Source organism: Episyrphus balteatus, chromosome 2 (genome assembly GCF_945859705.1).
Source record: "Episyrphus balteatus chromosome 2, idEpiBalt1.1, whole genome shotgun sequence".
NCBI classification, from domain to species: Eukaryota; Metazoa; Arthropoda; class Insecta; order Diptera; family Syrphidae; genus Episyrphus; species Episyrphus balteatus.
In genome coordinates, this window is record NC_079135.1 from 6,505,612 (window position 1) to 6,526,538 (window position 20,927).

At 32.1% G+C, this 20,927-nt stretch overlaps 1 protein-coding gene, 1 long non-coding RNA gene and 1 other non-coding gene across 33 annotated transcripts in view; 1 reads left to right on the forward strand and 2 right to left on the reverse strand.

Moving 5' to 3' along the window:
* The window catches only part of LOC129909002 (protein elav-like), a 353,561-nt gene that overhangs the window by 231,264 nt on the left and 101,370 nt on the right, over positions 1 to 20,927 (reverse strand). For 2 of the 31 annotated variants that reach the window (XM_055985913.1, XM_055985889.1), the window contains exons 1-2: positions 7,926 to 8,075; positions 232 to 800 (exon numbers count right to left, since the gene is read on the reverse strand). The exons of 25 other annotated variants lie outside the window; for them this stretch is intronic. In XM_055985913.1, coding sequence (XP_055841888.1) covers positions 232 to 243 — 12 coding nt within the window. In that variant the 5' untranslated portion in view covers positions 244 to 800; positions 7,926 to 8,075. Of the gene's footprint in view, positions 1 to 231; positions 801 to 7,259; positions 8,076 to 8,096; positions 8,787 to 20,927 lie in introns of those variants that run through there. 4 more of the 31 variants (XM_055985892.1, XM_055985891.1, XM_055985890.1 and 1 more) reach the window with 4 other exon arrangements.
* On the forward strand, positions 6,414 to 6,721 carry LOC129909007 (uncharacterized). Its single transcript, XR_008771382.1, has 2 exons — positions 6,414 to 6,461; positions 6,518 to 6,721. It is a non-coding gene; the product is annotated as an uncharacterized LOC129909007 (long non-coding RNA).
* Positions 17,584 to 17,747, reverse strand: LOC129912852 (U1 spliceosomal RNA). The gene has a single exon (XR_008771947.1). It is a non-coding gene; the product is annotated as a U1 spliceosomal RNA (small nuclear RNA).

Here is a 20,927-nt window from a genome sequence, read left to right on the forward strand (position 1 = left end):
TCAAACATTTACCTAACCTCTGATCTATTCTCAAGAAGTGGCAAAAAGATACGATAAATATTACTGCATTCAATATGTTTTTATATCTATAGGATAGCTCACACTGAAAACGCAAAACAAAAAAAAAATAGAAGAAAAGCTAAAATAGACAAGACAAGGATGCATATCCTTTAGAAAATAGTTTTTTGTGTATATACATATATTTTTTTCTTTTTATTCATATCAACTTACCGGATAATACATTCCTTGCGGAGGAAGGAAAAATGCCCCTGAGCCCCACAGTTTGACGGCTTTTTATTAACCTTTTGGGGGGAAAAAGAAGACCAAAGATAAGAAGATGAAGAGAAGAGAAAAGAATATTCAAACTGGCAGCAGACGATGTCCTTTCGTAGAAATGACGTCGTCGACACAATCAAGACGAAGAAGACGAAAAACCCAAGACTGCGACTTTTTGTGTAGGTATGTCTACGATGACGACGATATTATAAACGACGACAAGCGACGGGGGCAAAAAACGATGAAACGGCAAATAGCGCAAAAAGGATGCTTTCGTATATGCCTTATATCCTTTTTGTTTGTATTTTTATTTAGGCTGCTTTCTCTTCAAATATTAGAGGGCAATATATTATTTTATTTTTTATTTTCACTTTTTTTTTTATTCTATTTTACTTTCTTTGTACGTTTTTTTTTTTTTTGATTCAAACGCACCACACTTTCTTTATTTTTTTTCTATATATTTTGGCACAAATTTTCAAAGATTTATTTTGATTTATATTTTTCTTTATTACTTTTGGATTACACTGTAAAAAAAAAAAATAAGGGAGAAATTCAATAAAAAAAATGATGAAAAACAAAAAACAACAACAACAAAAAATAACGAAGAAACAAGTGAATTGATGGGAAATAAAATAAATTTGACAACATTGCCAATTGTGGATGGAGGATTGAGCGAGAGATTGAGAGAGAGTAAGAGAAAATGAGAGAGAAGATTTGATTTATTTATTGGTATTAGTTGAGAGTATGATGGTCGACGTTTCTTTTTTAGGGGTGGATGCTGTATGTGATCTTTGCATGTGTGTCATTCAATTTTTTTTTTTATTTTTATTTTAATGTCCTTTTTTAGTACTGAATTGATGGCATGGGGCTCGTGCTGCCCTGGCCTAGCTGTTGTTATTTTTTTTTTTTATTTGTGTGGTGTCCTGTGAGAATCAAAAGAAAGGAGGAAAAACAAGAATTCGAACCGAAAATATTATTATGATGATGGTCTGCAACGCGCACGACAGAGAAAGAGGTCTATTAAAAATGTACGAGAAAGACAAGAGGGAATAAAAATGGGAAAAATCTTCATCTTCTGCTTTCTGCATCATGTGGGAGATTCCAGTTATTTTTTTTTACCAATTCTCTTCTTTTTTTTATTATTACAACAATATTCATCCCTTCGTGAATCTGAAGGGTAGAGAATGTTAAAAAAAAGGGAAAAAAAACACAAGTGTTACCAGATGAGAGGAATTTTTATTTGCTTGCCGAATGAAATCCAGTCTCCTGTGTAATTTTTTATTAATGAAACAATTTGATTCATAAATTTTTCAAAACCAACAAAAAAAAAAAAAGAAAAATGGTCATAAGAGTTTATGTGTATGAGGGAAATTTGACAATTTTTCAAAAATTAAGCTTTGATACTGGTTATTTGGGGAAGATATTGTTTATTTATGGGGTTTTCAAGAGAGATTTGAAAAAGTAGATACGACGACACTTAAAGCTTTAACCAAACAAGACAGGAGAAAAACAAAACCGATTAAACCGAAAATGGAAGATAGAATTTATAGATTTTGTTTGGATTTTTTTTTTTCTGAGTGGCGGCAGCGCGGTATATAAGCACTTAACGAAAGTGTTTCTCAACTTGAGTGTCGTAGATGGCTTATCTCATTCAAAAGCATTATAGGTTCAATAAAGCTGATCTTATGCGGGAATGTAATGTTTTTTTTATTTATTTTGTATTTGTAACTCATATAAATAGAAGTCAATTCAAAAAGATTAGGAAATTGTATCTGTTTTTTGTATTTCATTTTTTTTTTTTTTTTTTCTTATTTTGATCATTTAATTGGATGGGGGGAGATGAGATAAGTGGTTTATTCAAGAGTATTTTGTACTTTTATATTCATGAAGTAGGTACGTACTCTGGCTAGGTAATTCATAAAATTATTACAATTTGTCTTGATTTTATTTTTGTGAATGAATATGATTTTGAAAGAAACATTCATGTAACAATGGTTGACTAATTTATTGACTTTCTAGTATTTTTAGTCTTTTGAAGATATTTCCATTCTTTTTCATTATTTTTTTTGTGAAAGTAGAGCATATTTTTAAATCGTTTTGAACAAATTTATGGAAATCCATAGAAGTTAAATCGAATTCTTTTAGAAAAATTTATTCTTTCGAAAATTAGGAACTTAAATAGTCCCCAAAAATTTTTATACAAATTATGTACTTGACAAAGTGCAAACACTGGAGGTTAATTTGAGTTTTGCTTGCAGTTTCTAGAAAAAAAAAAAACTATTCTGAAACGCATAGAATAACCTTTGGAAGCTAGGTTCCACATTGGAGCCTCCTGCATAGTACGTAATAGGTCTGAAGAGTAAGTAAGTAAGTTGTACGCCTGGTTTTACACTCATGTCTTTTTTTCGTGACCAAACTAAAATTAAGGTTTTTTACGGGTATTTCTAAAACTTAATAAAATCTTCAATATTAGTTTAGGAAGATCTTTCACAGATGAAATACACAAAATAAGTTCTTCAGCAATTTAGGCATTTCTGCATGTTTGTAGCAGTACCAGCAATAGAGAAAAACAAATTGGTATTGTTTCAATATTGCAAACTTTCAAATTTTCTAAATCACAACAGAAGCCATGAAATTATGAACTATTTTCACGATAAAATTGCTGCGAATGAACACAAAACCATGTTCATGTTCAAAATATGCATTTTTCTGTCTTAATTTACAATTCATTTAACAAGGCTATTTTTTAATTTTCTATCAATTTATTCTAAAAAAAAAATAGTCTATGTTATCTATTTCTTCGACTCAAAAGTGAAGAAAGAAAATCAGAAATACTAAAAAAAGTTTCTGTCAGATAAAACAGTAAAGATGCTTTATTTAGTTTCGACTTCTAGCATGCATGGCTAAGGTTCAAATAAAGTCACATCTTGAATACCAATTAAAAATATATAGAGTTACATAAAATATTTTCTGGGTTTCACTTTCTAACAAGAATTCCAAATGAAATGAAGAAACAAGTCAAATTGGTTTGGTGACAAGTGATAAATTGCTTTTTGGTATGGTTAAGGTAGAGGAGTTATACATTAGGTATGTATTTATATTTTCGGTAGGCGTAACGTGATATATTTGTTTAATGGTGTGCCTACAACAAGCTCATAATCCAAACACGTATTTCATATTTTTTTTTTTTCAGTATGAACTTACATAATTTTCAGTACCAAGTTTGGATAAGTTAAATAAGATTTTAAATGAAATCTTCAGTAATTTAAAAAATCGGCCAAAACATACCGTATATCTTCGTTTTCTTGGGTTTTCATGACAAACATTTTGGTAAAAATTCTTTTTCATTATTAAATTTAAGTCACAAGCAGGTAGGTATTAGATGTTTTCCTTATTCTCAGAATTTTGAGATATTTTTTCAAAAACAACACTTAATTGGTTCTACAGATGTGCTTTACTATATTAAGAATATTCATAAATTCCAAAAAAGGAAATGAATACCCAAACCGGAACCCATAAAATAACTTCCACCAAAAATCTATATAAATTTGGAACAAAAAAAAATCGTCTACATCAACCCTCGGACGTACGCAAAAAAATTTGAAAAATTACCCGAGAGAAATTTAACAACTGTTCATACTGAAGCAATTACATGATGTTCAAAGTCATATAACACAGACGACCAATATAAGTATGAAGACATCACAGCTTCAGTTTCATCAGCAGATGCACCCTTAGTACAACGTCCATCGTGTTATTACATCACGGGGGTTGAAACTCAAATTATTTCTCAATATGTCAATATATAACTTTTTTTTGTATTTAGCTTGACTATTGAACTGTATGTAGAGTAAGGCTTTGTAGAAAATATTTACTTAGGTAGACGGTCGTTGGCATGGTACATAGATTAAGTGAAAATTAATATCATTGGAAAATAAGATGAAAAGGGGATTTTTCATTGTTTAGATGACATGAAGTATTTTAGGTGTCAGACAATATTTTAGGCACGCAAAGAACAATGATAATGACTTTTAGTATGTTTGATTTACTTTTTATAAAAATGCATAATTTTGGGGCATTATAGCAACATTATAGCAAAATTACAAAGTTTTCAACTGTCAAGAAAAATGTTATTGTTGAAAAATTGAAAAGCATCTTATTTTGCATGAAATTTCTTTAGTTTATTTTAAAAAAAATTAATTAGTACATTCCATTGAAACTATCAGCACTTTTATTTTAACTGTTAAGGCTTGGCCACACCGGAGGGTATGCGGTATAGCGGTAACGATATTTGTACTAAAAAAATTCCACACCTGAACGTTGATGTGTCAGTTTGGAATTTTTTTCATACAAGTACCCTCACCGCTACCGCATACCCTCCAGTGTGGCCAAGCCTTTAATCTTCACTAGTTTAAAAACAATTTTATTTAGTTTTAATAATTTAAAAAATTTTAAAACTTGAACATTTATCTACTTAAATAAGTAATTTTTCTATGTGTTCTTTAAAAACACCAGGTTAGTTAATAGTTTTTTACTTATTCAATTTTGGTGGAATAAATATTATCTATCAAATCACTTCGGTTTTAAGCGATACCGGAAGCGTAGTATTGATCAACTTTTTAGAGAGGATTTACATTTAAAAGATCGAATCCAAATCTTTCAAGAAACCTTCTTGTCGCTGGAGCGATTTGTTTTTCCTGCGAAATCTATTCTGCTATTGCGTGCTATCACGAATTTTTATTTTACAAAATAAGTTCTTCCGAAGAAGTGTTTTTGAGTCCTACAAGTTATGAGAGAAACTTTTGAGTATCATTTAGGTTTGCAAAGCAAAGTTTTTAATCGGGATATCTCCCATCGATAAATTTTTGTATTTCTACCTATTGCAATGCGCTTTATTAAGAATCGATAAAAATTATGAAAAACAGATACTTTTTGTTTCCCTGAATTTTTCCTCTAGAAGTTATTCTTATCGTGAATAAAGGGATTTCTTTTCCGGGAAAATTTTTTCCTGCGAATTTTATTTTTTGCCATCGTGTATCTTCCTCCAAATTTAACTCCACGGAATAATAAATCATATGAATTGAAAGGTTGATTTCTGATACAAAATAAATTAAGAGGGAAACTTTTGAGCATGATTTTCACTTTAATGTTTAAAATGTTTGTATCCACCCATTGTACCATCATGATCATGAATTAAGATACTATTTAAATTAAAGACGACCTTTTGAATATCTTTTTAAATACAAAGTGAAGCAAGAAAGTCATTCAAATTATCTATATTTGGCCCAAAAACTAATATTAATTATTTAATATTTTGTTAAATATTCAGCTCTATTGTTTCTTTATATAGTTAAAATTATTATTATTATTATTATTGTGAGATCTCCCACAGAAAACTTTTTTTCAACAACTTGGAATTTTGAAATCAATAGCGATTTAGTCATTTCATACATTTAAACGAAATAAACAAGGCAAATTCTTTCTAACACGAACAACTTTTCTCCTAAAATCCACAAAAACTCTGACATTCAATTTTTCGAATGGGATCTCTATGTGGTCACCCACTTTCAGTGATATCCCGCAAAATGCATTTATATAGGGAACGAAAAATTCTATAAAATTGCAGCTGAAAATTGCTTTAAAAAATTTGTTCCCGATTCCAATTAGGCAGTTTACTTTTCAGAGAACTCCTAACATTTAGCATATTTAAAACCAAATTTGTTCATTTAAATCTCCCGTAAATTATTCGGAAACAAATTTAAATAGGATTCGCTTCTTTCAGTGAAAATTCTCTGAGGTTTCAAGAAATTCGAATTTATGTCAACTTTATTTAAATCACAACATTTTCAATTTCCCGCTTAAAAATTAACATTTTGAAATCAATCTGAATTTGAACTTTATTTAACCATGAAACTAAAAATTCTTGCAACAACCTTGCAACTAAGAATATCTATGTACCTATACGGTATACCTATCGCATAATGGCACATGTCAAACTTTAACGATTTCCGGGAAAGCGTTTTAAAATTTTAAGAAAGTGAAAATTAAGTAAGAAATGCTGATAACATAGCTTTGCGATTTTTAAGTGCTCATATCATAAAAACATCATTTTTCAAATTATAAAAGTGACTTTAACTTTTTAGTTTTTAAGAACAAAATTTCTGAACAAATTTCTGTACTTTTATGTAAGTTCTTAAATTTTTTGCAATTTAACCAAAAATAAATGTATTATTCAACTCAGGTGGAATTCCTCATCTGTTAACACTTGAAATGGATGCTGCGTGGAACCTCTTCTCCGACAAAAATAAAAAAAAAAAAAAAAACACCAAATCCCTACGAAGAGCCTACAGATTTTTGGGAAATTCGATAAAACAAATATAAATTTACCACAAATGCTCATGTTAATGATTTTTCTAATTTTAAAAAATATTTTCACTTTTTAGGACTAATATTTTCATTTAATTTTTCTTTTCGAAAAATATACGAAAACAATGAAACACACAGAATCTTCTCGTAAATTTAAAGAAGATTTTAGAAGAAAAGTCCTTCGCACTTTGTGGGTAGAATAGAAAAAATTCTTCAAATTGTACCTTTATTGAGTTTTTATTTTTCTCTTTTCAAAAAAGGACATCAAATAGATTCTCACAAGTTTTTAAGGATATTTTATTTCCTTTCAAAATTTTAATGCAAAACTTGAATCACAAATAATTAAAGAAAACAAAATAAACACAATTTTTTTTTGGATAGGTAATTTCCCGAAATAAATCACCAACTAGAACCAACACATTCCGCGGCATGGGGTGTGCATTTTTGAGATGAGTGAGAATCAAGAAGAACAAATAAAAGGAGAAACAAAAAAATCACATAAGAAGCAAGGAATATAGAATAAAATAAAGTTTTCCTTGTTTTTTACATCGAAAAAAAAAAAATGCACGAGAAATTCTTTTACATAAAAATTTAAATAAAAGAAAATTTTACAAGACCACCAAGAGACGAGCAGAAAAGATGCTGAATTAAAGAGACAGAAGTTGTTTTTGGGGAAAGAACAATGAGATTTTTTGTCAGTGGCGGGCAGTCGGTCGGTTGGCGGCGGTAAATAAAATACAGAATCAGAAAAAATCGAAGAAAAATTTATGGGAAGCGAAAAATCACAGTCGTCCGAGTCTCACAGAACAGAATTACAACAAAAACAACAACAGACAAGGCAAAGGCAACAGAAACAACACTCCGCACCGCACCAGCACAAGATTCTCAGAAGATTCAAGAGGCACCTAAAAGCAAGGCGACGCATGAGAATCTTTATTTTTATTTTTAAACTTTTTTCACGGCACTTTAACTGCTGGTGCTCTCGTTTGGTTCGTTCAATTCGGTTTGGTTAAGGTACGACGGGTACAGGTGCGGGTACGGGTTTAGAAAAAAAAAAAATACTCTTTACGGGTACACTCTGGTTACTCTGAAAAGAGGCTGTCGATCTGAGAGAAACATGAGATTTTTTTTCTCCACTTTTTTTTTATTCGTTTTTCCACTTGATTCTTGATTTGTTATTTAACTGTGAAAATTGTATTCCTTCTTTGGCATTTATTTGTCGATTGAATCAAATCTCAAACAAAAACACATAAAAATAAAAATAAAAATCTCTTTAAACCAACCCTTTTTTTCTTTTTCTCGCAGAGATTTTATTTAATTGAGTTTAAAATTGAATGAACTTGAGAGAGGACATTATTTTGCTGGGAAAAAAAAGAGTTTTTCTTTTTTGTATTGAATTTTCTTCTACAATTTTAATTGGAAAAAAAAAGTGTAGTAGATTATTTTGCTAGTACTTTGCGGTCTTCCAATCAACACAGCACTGCGACAAACGGTAGACTGACATTTGGAATTGAATGAGCGAGAGAGTTGAGTTGAATTTTTGTGGATTGCGTTTTGTGTAGATGATTTCTTGTCGTGTCTGTTTTGTGGTTGAAGTTTTTTTTTTTTTGTATTTTATTCTTGTTGCTTGCGCTTTGGTGTTGTCTTCTTTTGTGAATTGAGGAGATTTGAGAAAATGAGAGAGATATTTTTTTTGTATAATTTCTGCGCATCAAACATACGCAGCTCTTTTTTAGTTTTGTAGGGGTTTTTTGTTCGTTAAATGAATCAATGGAGCATAACAACAAACGGAAAACGACCAGCGGCAGAGTATAGAGAATTATAAAGATGATGAATTGAAAAGAAAAACGGTTGAATTTGTATTTTTCAGCGTTTCAGGGTGTAATGTCAAAATTATGCGGGTGGATAAGAATTGAAGAGCAGAAAAAAGGATTTAACGAATAACAATGTAATGGAGGAATGTCAAATAGCATGTGTGTAACATGTTTACTTTTGTTTTGGTAAGTGGAAGGGAAAAAGATAGACTTAGAAAACCAACATGGCCGATGAATTTTTTGCTTTGATGGTGTAAGAAAAAAAGAGACCATCCGAGTGAGTAGTGTGTGGATTGTGGATTATGTTGCTGATGGATAGAAGTTCAGTGCCTCTCAAAGTGTAATTTGATAAAATGCACTTTGTGGAGTATAAGAATGTTTTTACAGCAGAACAAAAATTATTTTTATTTGGAAAAATTTTCGAAAAATAAAATTAGTTTTTGAAATTCGTTCCAACAATTACGGGTAGTCTTTCAGCACAGTACACATAAAAAGGTAATATATTCCGAACTGACATTGGTCGCCAGATTGTCAAAACATGACACTTTGGCGACCAATGTCAGCTACCGAATTCTTAATTGTTTAATATACCGACGAAAAACGAACAAAAACCGATAAACCACGCACACCACTAATTTTTAAACAATTATTTACCATTTTCCGCGATGAAACACGAAGAAAATTTGATATTTTTCAATTTATAATATTTTTAAATGACATTTTATAAATTAAAACAAAAACAAATTTCCTGTTTACTGCGATTGAAATATAAAAATTAAAGGCCGACCTGACAGATTGGTGCCCATTTTTGACAAACAAATTTTGACAACGTTCGGAATATATTACCGTATTATGTGTACTGTGGTCTTTCAGAGAATAGGAGTAATATTATTTTATGCTGACCAAAAAGAAAATGTATATCGATCAGATAATGTAAATGGGTGAAATGCAGAACAACTAATTTCTTTTTTGGCAAATGAATTCGCAACAAGAGAAATGCAATACATAGGTGATAACAGTAAAATTAATTTATTAAATGAATGTCAATTTCATTGTTGTAAAAACAAACAGTCTTTATGTACAAAAAAATAGTGGGACAATTTAAAGTTACGAGTGGAACACATGAGAATTGCTCTGAATTTGATATGAATTTGAACAGATTTTTCGTGGCTATAACTTTCTCATGGAGGCTAGCTAGGTACTTGAATTTTGTGAACTGAATATTTTAAGTTAAAATTATTACATTAAGCTTAAATATCCGGCGCACATTTTTATTGTTTCAAAAGCAGAAATCTTCTTTCTTGCTTTTGTACGAAAATGTTTTCTGTATGACTTACGAGAACTGCAATCATGTTCCACATTTAAATGCCTCGTAGTTAGTTGATTGGTGATTAGAAAACAAGAAAACTGATACACAGGGTGAAACAAAAATAAACGTAGATTTCGATATAGCTTTTATTTTATAGTTCTTTTTAGTTGTTAAACTTAAGTTTGTTGTTTTTGTTTTCATTTCGATCAACTTTTTGTACTTAATAAAGTGTTTAGTTTTTTTGCAGATTTGGATTTTGAAAATCATCATTGAAATAATAGATCAATTTTCAATCTTTCAATTTGAAGTCCTTGGGTTAGTCTCAGGCTTGTAAAAGAATGCAATCTTTTGTGAATGCAGTCTTTAACATTCAGTTACACAATTCCAACAAAAGATTGCATTCATTGACTTACACTTGAGACTTAGACTTCAAAATTTGCAATCACCAATCATTTTCCATGAAATGATTGCAATTTTTTTTTTTACCCAATCAATTGACTGCAAAATCAAAAGAATACTTAGCCTCGTAGTTAAGATCGAACCTCTAAAAAAACATACAAAACAAGTTCCTCAGTGTAGACGCTGTCAAGGGTTCAACCACACACAAACTTATTGTAAAAAAGAACCAAGGTGTGTGAAATGCGCGGGAAAACACTTAACCGCAGATTGCACCGGAAATAGCAAGAGTCCAGCGAAGTGCATAAATTGCAACGGAAGTCACCCGGCAAGTTATAGAGGCTGTGAAGTAGCTAAAGAGCTACAAAAACGCCGAGAAAAAATTCATGCCCAAAGAAAACCCACAAAGAACGAAACTTCTAAGACCCCTAAAAGGGTAAATACAACAAAACCCGCCACTGGTAAAGAAAATCAAACGCCAACAACATCAAACACGTCTCCAAAGAAACGTAATGGAAACTCATACGCTAAAATGGCGGCTTCACCCGTAATCAAAAATAATTCCGAACCTGTCGCATTCTCTCAATGCTTGGCTATAATTTTGTCAAAATTTGAGGATCAGTTAAAACTTAACAAATTTATGTCTGAAAGGCTTTCTAAACTCGAAGATTTTATTTTATCCAACACTATTCAAAATATAAATGATGGAAAAGCTTAAAATTATAACATGGAACGCCAACGGATTATGGCAAAGACTTGGAGAATTAGAAATGGTTATGCGGGAAAAAGATATTGACATTTGTCTGATATCAGAAACCCATGTTAAAAAAGAATCAAATTTCAATATAAATGGTTTTCTAGATTACCACGCAATTCATCCGTCGAACAAAGCAAGAGGCGGAGCATCATTATACATAAAAGATTGTGTTAAACACTCGACAGGCCTTAAGCTTGAGCTTGAATCGATGCAACTTATAAGTGTGCAAGTTGAAACTAAGCATGATGTACTTAATATCTCATCTATATACTGCCCTCCGCGGTACAAAATTGATAAAAATGAATTTTCAAACTTGCTAAAATTACTTAGACCAACTTTAATTATCGGCGGCGACTTTAATGCAAAGCACACGTTTTGGGGTTCTAGATGTATATCTCAAAAAGGCCGAGCGTTATACGAAGCCGGTATGGAGAACAATTGTGACTTTCATTCTACTGGGAAACCAACTTATTGGCCGGCAGATACCTCCAAAATACCTGACCTGATTGATTACTTTATAGTCAGGGGAATACCGTCAAATCAAATTAAAATAACGGAATGCTTTGATCTTTTTTCAGACCACTCTCCCGTTATACTCACAATCAGCGAAAGTCTTGTTAAAGTTGAAATGCCACCTAGACTAACAAACGGTAAAACTAACTGGGAAGGCTTTAAGAAAGATATTGAGGATAATGTTGAATTAAGGGTATCACTACAGACACCTCTTGAGCTTGAGAAAGCGGTAGATAATTTTGTGCATGTTGTTCAAAAAGCCGCATGGAACAATACCCCTTGCCAAAGAGAAATTTCAGGGTACAAAGATTCTAAATATCCCCAAGAGATAAAAGACGTACTTAAAGAAAAGCGAAAAGCGCGTAAAAAATGGCAACAAACTCGTGCTCCTCAACACAAATCTAATTCAAATCGCTTAAGTAATTTGCTTAAAAAAATGATATCAGATTTCAAGAACCGCGAAGCTAAAAATTACCTTGAAAATTTGACGGCAGGTAAAGAATCTAACTACTCTCTATGGAAAGCTATAAAAGCCACGAAAAAACCTAAGCTTCCAGCACCTCCGATTATGAAAGACCAAAATGCATGGGCAAGAAGCGACAAAGAGAAAGCAAACGTTTTCGCTGATTACCTAGAGGACACATTCAAACCATTCAATGGGCAAGCATTGAATGATAGTATAAATATGAATTTAACGTCAAGTGAAAGCTTTATCACAAGAAATGTTACACTCGCCGAATTAAAAAAAGAAATTAAGAAGCTAAAGCCAAAAAAAGCACCCGGATACGACTTAATTACAGCGGAAATTCTTAAAATGCTCCCACGGAAAGGTTTAATAAATCTCCTCTATATAATGAATGCCACTTTAAGGTTAGAATACATTCCAAATCAATGGAAAGTCGCAGAAGTAATAATGGTCTTGAAACCTGGCAAACCATCACACGAAAAGAAATCATACAGACCCATTTCACTGCTTCCTGTAGTATCGAAGGTTTTCGAGAGAATATTTTTGCAGCGACTTCAGCCAATAATAGAAGAAAAAGGTCTTATACCTGAACACCAGTTCGGTTTTAGAAACAAGCACTCAACGATAGATCAAGTGCATAGAATCACCGATGTCATTGAGAGAGCTCTCGAAGAAAAGAAAATTTGTTCAGCGGTCTTTTTAGATGTATCTCAAGCTTTTGACAAAGTATGGCACGAGGGCCTCAAATTCAAGTTAAGACAAGTCCTACCTGAAGGACTCTTTACCATTCTTAGAGAATATCTAGAGAACAGAATTTTCCGCGTCAGACACGGAAATGATTACTCAGACTTTAGGGAAATAGTAGCTGGGGTACCACAAGGTAGTGTTTTAGGTCCTATTTTGTACCTTCTATTCACACGCGATATACCTCAAACAGAAAACACAATTGTAGCTACTTTTGCTGATGATACCGCAATACTTGCAGTAGGCAAAACAATCAACGAGTCGACAAGTAAATTGCAAAATGCCCTTAACAATGTCAATGAATGGACAAAAACGTGGCGAATAGCGCTTAACGAATTTAAGTCAGTCCACGTGGACTTTACATATAAGAAAATAAATAGACTACCTGTTTTTATTAATACTACTCAAGTCCCATTTGCAAATGAGGCAAAATATCTCGGGATGACTCTCGACGCGAAATTAAAATGGAAAGCGCATGTTAAAAATAAATGTGATCAATTAAATATGAAATTGAGAGAAATGTACTGGTTGCTAGGACAACATTCTAGACTAAGTATCGAAAACAAATTATTAGTTTACAAGCAGGTACTAAAGCCTGTCTGGACATACGGTATTCAACTCTGGGGTTGTACACGCGATACAAATTTAAATAGATTACAAACTTTTGAAAATAAATTATTAAGATCATTTGTAAATGCGCCGTGGTATATAAGAAACGAAGATCTTCACAGGGATCTTGGAATCCCCACGGTTCGCGAAGAAATAAAAACGTTTGCCCAAAAACATCGAAAACGGTTAGTCGAACATACTAATAGAACAATACTAGAAATTCTCGACGAGACAAACTTAGTACGACGTTTGCGAAGGACTAAACCTTCCGATTTGGTACAGTGAAATTTTTCAATTTAATTCCTTTATTTCGAAATATCGGCATTGATTAATATAAATTTAAATGTTTTAGAGATTTTATTTATTTAACTTCCTTTAAAATATTTTTTTGATAACAAAAATTTAAACCATTACTTAATGATTTAATTTAAAACAAAAGTTATTTATTTATTTTTAAATATCATCAGTAGGAACTTTCATCGGAAAGTTACCTACAACACGTAACTTAACTTCGAGAAAGATAAATTGCTAGATAAGTTCCATCTGAACTTAGTTGCAATCGGGAGGAGGAGGTGGTTTTAGTGGTTAAGAGTCCCACATATCTATGAGCACGCGTTTTCCGGTCCTCATAGAATCTTTTGAAGATTTCAACACCTACCCACGGACAAAAAAAAAAAAAAAAAAAAAAAATTGACTGCATTCAAATGATTGCAGTCTTTTGGGACTGCATGCAGTCTTTGCATTCTTTTTGCAATCTTTCCATTCCTTGGCAGTCTTTGCATTCCTTGGCAGTCTTTTGCATTCATTTGCATTCTTTTGAATTCTTTTGCATTCTTTTGCATTCTTTTGAATTCTTTTGCATTCTTTTGCATTCTTTTTGCAATCTTTTGTCACAACCACACCAAATGTATGGATTTCACAATAATTTTAACATTTTTTTAGTTCAAGGATGAATTTGATTGAATGATTGGTGATTGCAAAATTTGAATTCTAAGTCTCAAGTGTAAGTCAATGAATGCAATCTTTTGATTGAAGTCATTAAAGATTGCATTCAAAAAACATTGCAATCTTTTACAACTCTGGCTTAGTCTTAGACAATAATTTCCCAAAACCAGATGCTCGCTTTCAGTACTATGCAAAGCCAATCTAATAAAAAGCGCTTCCATATGGGTAGTGGGTAGAACAATTTTTGACTATATTCCCACGAAAAACAGCAAATCAAAACCAGTTTCTAAACAATAATTCGTTTTATAATACAAATTCTATAAACTACTATAACAAATCAGCAAAGTAGAAGACTCTACATTAATTAGACCTTGTAAAATTATATACCTACATATTAATAGTCTTTTTTTATTTTTTTTTTGGCGTTTCATCCCGATGGAACTCTGTTGGACTGATTGGTTGACTTATCGTAAGACACCTTCTCATTTTTTTTTAGCTCTAGATGTTACATTATTTTAACTCGTAGTTTTTAAATTCCAAAGTTATGTTAACGATTTCTTCCAAACACTTGAATAAAAGGTTAAACCATTCTAGATTACATACAAAATATTTGTTGCATTAAGGAAAAGTTCGCTTTGAATAAAAAAAAAAATTCCCAAAATAACAATAGGATAAATTACATTATACGCATTTTATATGTTTTTTTTTTTTGTGGGTTTTGTCGCATTAAGCCTGGTACGCTGCTCGCGCTTAATTTTAGCCGAGATAAAATTCCCATACAAGTTATCGATAATTTGTATGGGATCCATTTTAGCTCAGATAAAATTTTTCGATAATTTGTATGGGAGCTAAAATTTAGCGCGAGCAGCGTACCAGGCTTTAACTGAAATTTTGTTCTCATTTTACTTTTTTTTAGATTTGATTCCTTTTTTTTCATAAAACATTAAATTTACCTTATCGTTCATGTTTTTAAGTTGATTTAACGAGACGACTTACCTGGAATGAAAGAGGGAAAACAAAAACATTAGTAAATTAAAGTTGAACAAAATTATTCAATAAATTCTTAAAGGCTAAGATAGTCATATGTATATCTTAATTTAAACAAAAATTTCAATACTAATACTTCACATTTTGCTTCCAACCTAAGAGTCAAACAGTTTGAAGGCCTGTGGTTTCTCAGGAATCATAACATTACCTGCAACATTATCTATAGCTTGACCTTATTGCTCAACATAATTTATCTAACAACATTTTCATGTTGCTTGCTTAAAAATATGAAGCAACATAACAACATTTAGGATACACAAATTGGCAAGGACATGCGCCCAAAAATAATTTTATTGTGAGAAAGGTAGATTTTTTTGTTTTGTAATTATTGAAAACTTCCTTTGTCCTTGTGTTCTTCCTCTCTGTGTGGAAAAATAACAAAATTGCATAAAAAGAAAACTCAGGAAATAAAGAAATACAAAAAAAAAAAAATGAAGGAAGGCACAAATGTTAAAGAAAAATTGCATGACTGGGATATGGCATTATGACACTGGCGCACATGAATATTTTTGTTTACTTGAGAAATTCTTTGCCTAACCTTATCCACCGTCGCCCCCTCATACAAACCGGATGTCCTTAGTGCACACTACCTTTTCATTTCCTCCAGACAGACAGAAAGTGAACACAAAAAATAGGAAAATAGAGAAAATCTATCAAACGAAAAAGAAGGAGAAACCACAACGAGAAGAAAATCATATCGAAAACGAAACGTTGAAAGGACATACAATAGATAAACTGCACTGGGATCAGAATGGAGTTCCGGAATCTCGCCAAGGGAAGAAGGATGACAACAAGCTGCCCTGGCTGGCGGGAGAGTCCTTGATTTTCATTAATAAACATTTTCCGGTTGTGTGCCTTGTCTCTCGTTCTTTGCATTTATCTCTTTATCCCTCCCCATTTTTTTTTCGGCTCCCAGGTCCTTATTTTTCAGCAAAAAAAAAAAAAAAGAAACTAAAGGATGATGCTAGGATCCATGTACACAGAGCTCCACTATAAGCGGTAATGATGATGGATTTATTAACGCCCCTGGTTAAGGCTGATTTAATATTTTGATATAGTTCCCGTCGTCGTCGTTGTCGTTTGTCCTATCCTCATGGTTATCACATAAATGCAAAAAGGATGCATTGTAGCAGTGTTCCTTCTGTGCAGAGAGGCTTTATAGCTATCCGTAACAGAGCCCAGGATAAGTCGGGAAGTCTCAAGTGCCAAGTGGCCACGGCCATAAAATGCTTTTAGGAAAGATTGATTTATTAGGAAAGGTAGGAACTTGGTGGTGTAAAGAACATTGTACCACCTAACTGAGGGCTTTATTGGAAAACCATAGTCATGCAGTTCTATAGAAAAAGGTATATTAGAAGGAGATAGGTATTCATTGGGGGCTTTTATGATTGCTATCTTCATTCTCATCCCATTTTCGAATATAATTAAGGTGCAAGGAGTTAAAATATCTCTTCTGTTTTGTTAACTGAACATTTTTGGGGATGTGTTGTAGGGGTTTTTGAAAGTCTCTGCTTGAACATAGATAAAGTCTGATATGTGTGAGATTCTCATTCCATATAGAAAATTTTGATAGAGTATAAAATATTTTTGCTTATAACCTAAGGGTGTCTGACCTTGTAACTTACCTTAAGGGAGTTTAAATATTTTGTTAACGTACAAAAGGATCAACATCATATATCGTTTTTCGAATAGACCTTTTTTTGGACAGAAGGATTATTGCGAAGTTTCAAAGGAATGTCAAATACATTTAGGACATTTTTGTAAGAGGGGAAAGGCTTTTGTTAAAATTATTTGTGTAAATTTAGCTGTACTATGTAGGCTTTATTATTGGCATACCTACCTTTCTAACATTAAACTTAAATTCAATGTGAAATGAAAGGTTTGACAAAATGATGATGGTGTACATTTAGAAGAGGAAGGAAGCAAGTTTTGAAGAAAAACCTACGTTGGGTTCGGCAAAGGAATTTTTAGGGTTTCTCAAGGAAATAAATGTAGAAGTTCCACAAGGAAAGGTTAATGGCTTTATTTTGTTTGTTTCCGATCCCGATTTATGAGACCTAATAGTGCCATGTCTATTGAAATTTTGAAACTAAACCCTCGGTAAAAATGTATGAATTCTATAGATATTGACGAAACACTTCTATTTAACAAGTAAAACTCAAATTCTTTCCTTTTTTTATTTTGAATTTTGTCAATTCTTTGCAGCTGCAACTTGTTTTCAACTTCCATGTGCAATGGCTTCTTTTTCCACGTAGCTGATCAAGACAAAAGTAATAAATTCCATTATCTATTTTATTTGCTCTACTTATTCATTTGTTAAAAAACTGATATTTAATAAATGTCGGGGCGGCGCGAACGCCATCCCCGGCTACCAAAAATTACACGCACGAGTTATTCACATTAGGAACAATCGCAGAGGTCAACTCAACCGAATGTGCAATGGCCAAGTCTCGCTCCGGGGGAACCGCCTTCATGATCACGGTAACCCCTACGCCAGGTAAGTATGCTTTACCGTTATTTTGATGAATATCTTATGCATTTTCTTACACAAACTGAATGTGAATTTTAAAAGATAGAAATGAAAATTTTCAGAAAAAAAAGGATCCTTTACCAAACTGTAAAACATTGAGTACACCAGGTAGAATTTGGTAAATATTGTAGATAGAGTGTTGAAAAGATCATTATTTGCTATTCAAAGTTTAATGGCACCAAAAGAGTATCAAAATTTATAGTCAAAGAAGGGATGAAAATAATGTTAAAGAATAAAATCGTGTGCGTTGTTTTAGTACCTAATTGTGATATCTCTTGTTCGATATTTGCGAATAGTCCATTATGTCAGCTGTCTTGAAGGTGTATCTAAATACTTCTTTTCTAAATTCCAAATTATTTCTAATAGGCGGTCAGATTTTCATAGTGTAGTTAGTCTAGCTGTACCACCTATTATTTGCTTTGGCCCAGTGATTTATGAAGGGGCCGATTCTTGCCTGCCCAGTTCATCCGTCTTTTTGTTGCCTTTAAGACCACTGTCACCTGGAACCAAGATAAGAGTGATTCTGAGGATTGATCCTTGCGGACTCATATCCAATTTGGCACAGACCTTGTGTACCTGTCTCTACGAAGTAATTCTTAATTCTTAAGTTTAGTCAGTCTTTACCTTCCTTTCTTATTTGAGTGGTTTCTCATTTTTTCCGTGAAAAAAAAACTGTTTAAGCACCTCTGCTACCCAGCATCGTATAAAAATTTTTAAGGAAGATTGTTTTTCGGTATTTTCGATACAAGTGGAAAAATCACTTGAGTTTAAAAATTTCCTAAATAGCTTTTTGTGGAAAATTTAATTTTCCATCGAAGTAAAAAAAAACTTAAAATTCCTTAACAATCATTCTGCGAAAATTCACCTTTCCATTAAAATCCTGCAGAAAAAACCACATCACATAGGTTTTTTGTGGTCATATAATTAAATACGTTATATGTAAAAAAAAACTTAATGAAACAACTTCAGGCTGAGTTATTCGAAATGTCTAAAGTTAGCAGATAACAATGTACTCCTTTCCCCCTTGTTGAGCATGAGCATATATGAGCTTGAGCACCCGCTTTGTAAATTCCGCTTTATTAAGGACCTACATCTAATTTCCTGATGTGTGAGCAACAACAAAAAAAGAGAAAAAAAAAAAACACAACAAAATGCTAAAAGGATGCGTTTTTTTTTGTACTTATTTCTTGTATAAGCTTGAGGATAAAAGAAACTTTGAAACAGAAACATACACACTCATTTACACACACACGTAAACAGAAAAAGCAATAACATTTTTCAACCCTCATTTATTTTGTTGTAGAGCTATACTTTGAAATTATTTATGTGTGTATCTAACTGTCTACCTGAAGCGAGAAAGAACTTCTTAATGCAATCTTTTCCCCCCAGCAGAAGAGCTCCATGTCCTTTTTTTGCCTTTATATCCATCTTGAAGAAGATTCACACACTTACTCTACTCGTATATGAAGGTAAAGCCACCTATATCTCTTTTGGATTTTCCTCCCAAGAACAACAACAAAATAGCATCTTCAACAGCATCTTCTAACCATCACAATAATCTGAGAGAGAGAAGAAAACTCGTTGCTACAGAGATAAAATAAGCAATAAATTCGCATGTTACATTCGCCGATCAATATCCTGAGAAATGCGAAGGATGTGTAATATTCCCTTCTTTTTAAGCGGGCTCGGGATGCTGCCTTGTTGCTGTTGTTGTTGTTGGTTGAAGGATATAATGTGGGTTGTGGATATATTTAGATGGCGCATATACCTATATGCTGCCGGCACTTTGGGGGGAATAAATGTTACCATCAGGAGGATTCCGCTTTCATATTAGAGGCAAAAAAAAGGATGATCTATATGCAAGGAGTTTTCATTTTCTCTGTGCTTAGTTCTTGTATTTGATTGTATCTGTTTGTGTGTGTGTAGTAAAATATATGTTTAATTTTACATTACATTTTGAATAATTGCGTTTAATATTATTCTATCTAGTGTGACTGACAGTTGTTAGAAAAAGTACTTAACAAATAGAAGAAATTCAATGGTAGGTACTTTGGCTTCCAGCAGGGTTCTATTTGTGCATGAGTGAAAGCTTAAAGAAGGTGTTGACTTTTATAATGTAGAAGAAATATCAAAAGTGCAATGAAACTTCGTTGAAAGAAACCCATTAAAAACTTTTTTTTGTAATTCAGGTGAAATTGTTGCCAAGCCAACGATTTGATGCTCGTTTTATGGTTTTTTCATTGTCAGAACAATATCTAAATGGTTTCTTGAAAAGTTTAGATAAAACATTTTGGTTTCAATAAGTCTAAAGCTTTGGTTTGGTTGATTTGAAGATGAGGTGTCGACCAAGTTGAATAGTTTCTTCATAGCAGCTGATGCAGGAATTGATTTTCATGAGGTGAATTTGATTTGCAAAAGGGTTAATTTGGTTTGTAATACAATTAATTGTAATTGAAAATAGGTGAATTAAGTTTGCGAAAGAGTGAATTAATGTGAATTTAAAAAGAATAAATTGATAAACTGGAGGATTTAATTTTACAGAAGGTGAATTTGATTTGCAAAAGCGTCAAATTGATTTGCAAAACAATGAATTTTATTTGCAATAGTAGTTCAGTTTGCATTCAGAGTGAATGAATGTGAAGCAGAAAGAATATATTGATAAATTCGATGACATAATTTTCAGAAGGTGAATTTGATTTGCAAACAAGTGAATTTGGTTTAAAAAACAAAAAGTTTCATTTGAAAAATTAGAATTCAGTTTGCAAAAGGTTGAATCTAGTTTCTGCTATTAAGTTTCTATCCTCCTCTAGGTCCAAAAAAATAAAAAGTATCACAAATTAAAAATATAATCTAAATGAAAAAAAAAAGAAATCAAAACAATATTCTTGAAAGAGGTTATATTCTGACCAAGCAAACCTTAGAAATCTTCCTAATAATTGCAAAATACATACATTTTATGCAAATAACATCTTATAATTATTTTTGAATTCGAAAGAAGATACCTACCGAAATTCAAGGATAATAATGCAAATAATTTCCACACCTTGTTTCAAAAAGCAAATGCAAATTTGCAAAAGCAAAAGGTAAATATTATTGCAAAACCACAAACTTCATACAAAATAAGCAACATCTTCCTTCTTGAAACTAAATAATAA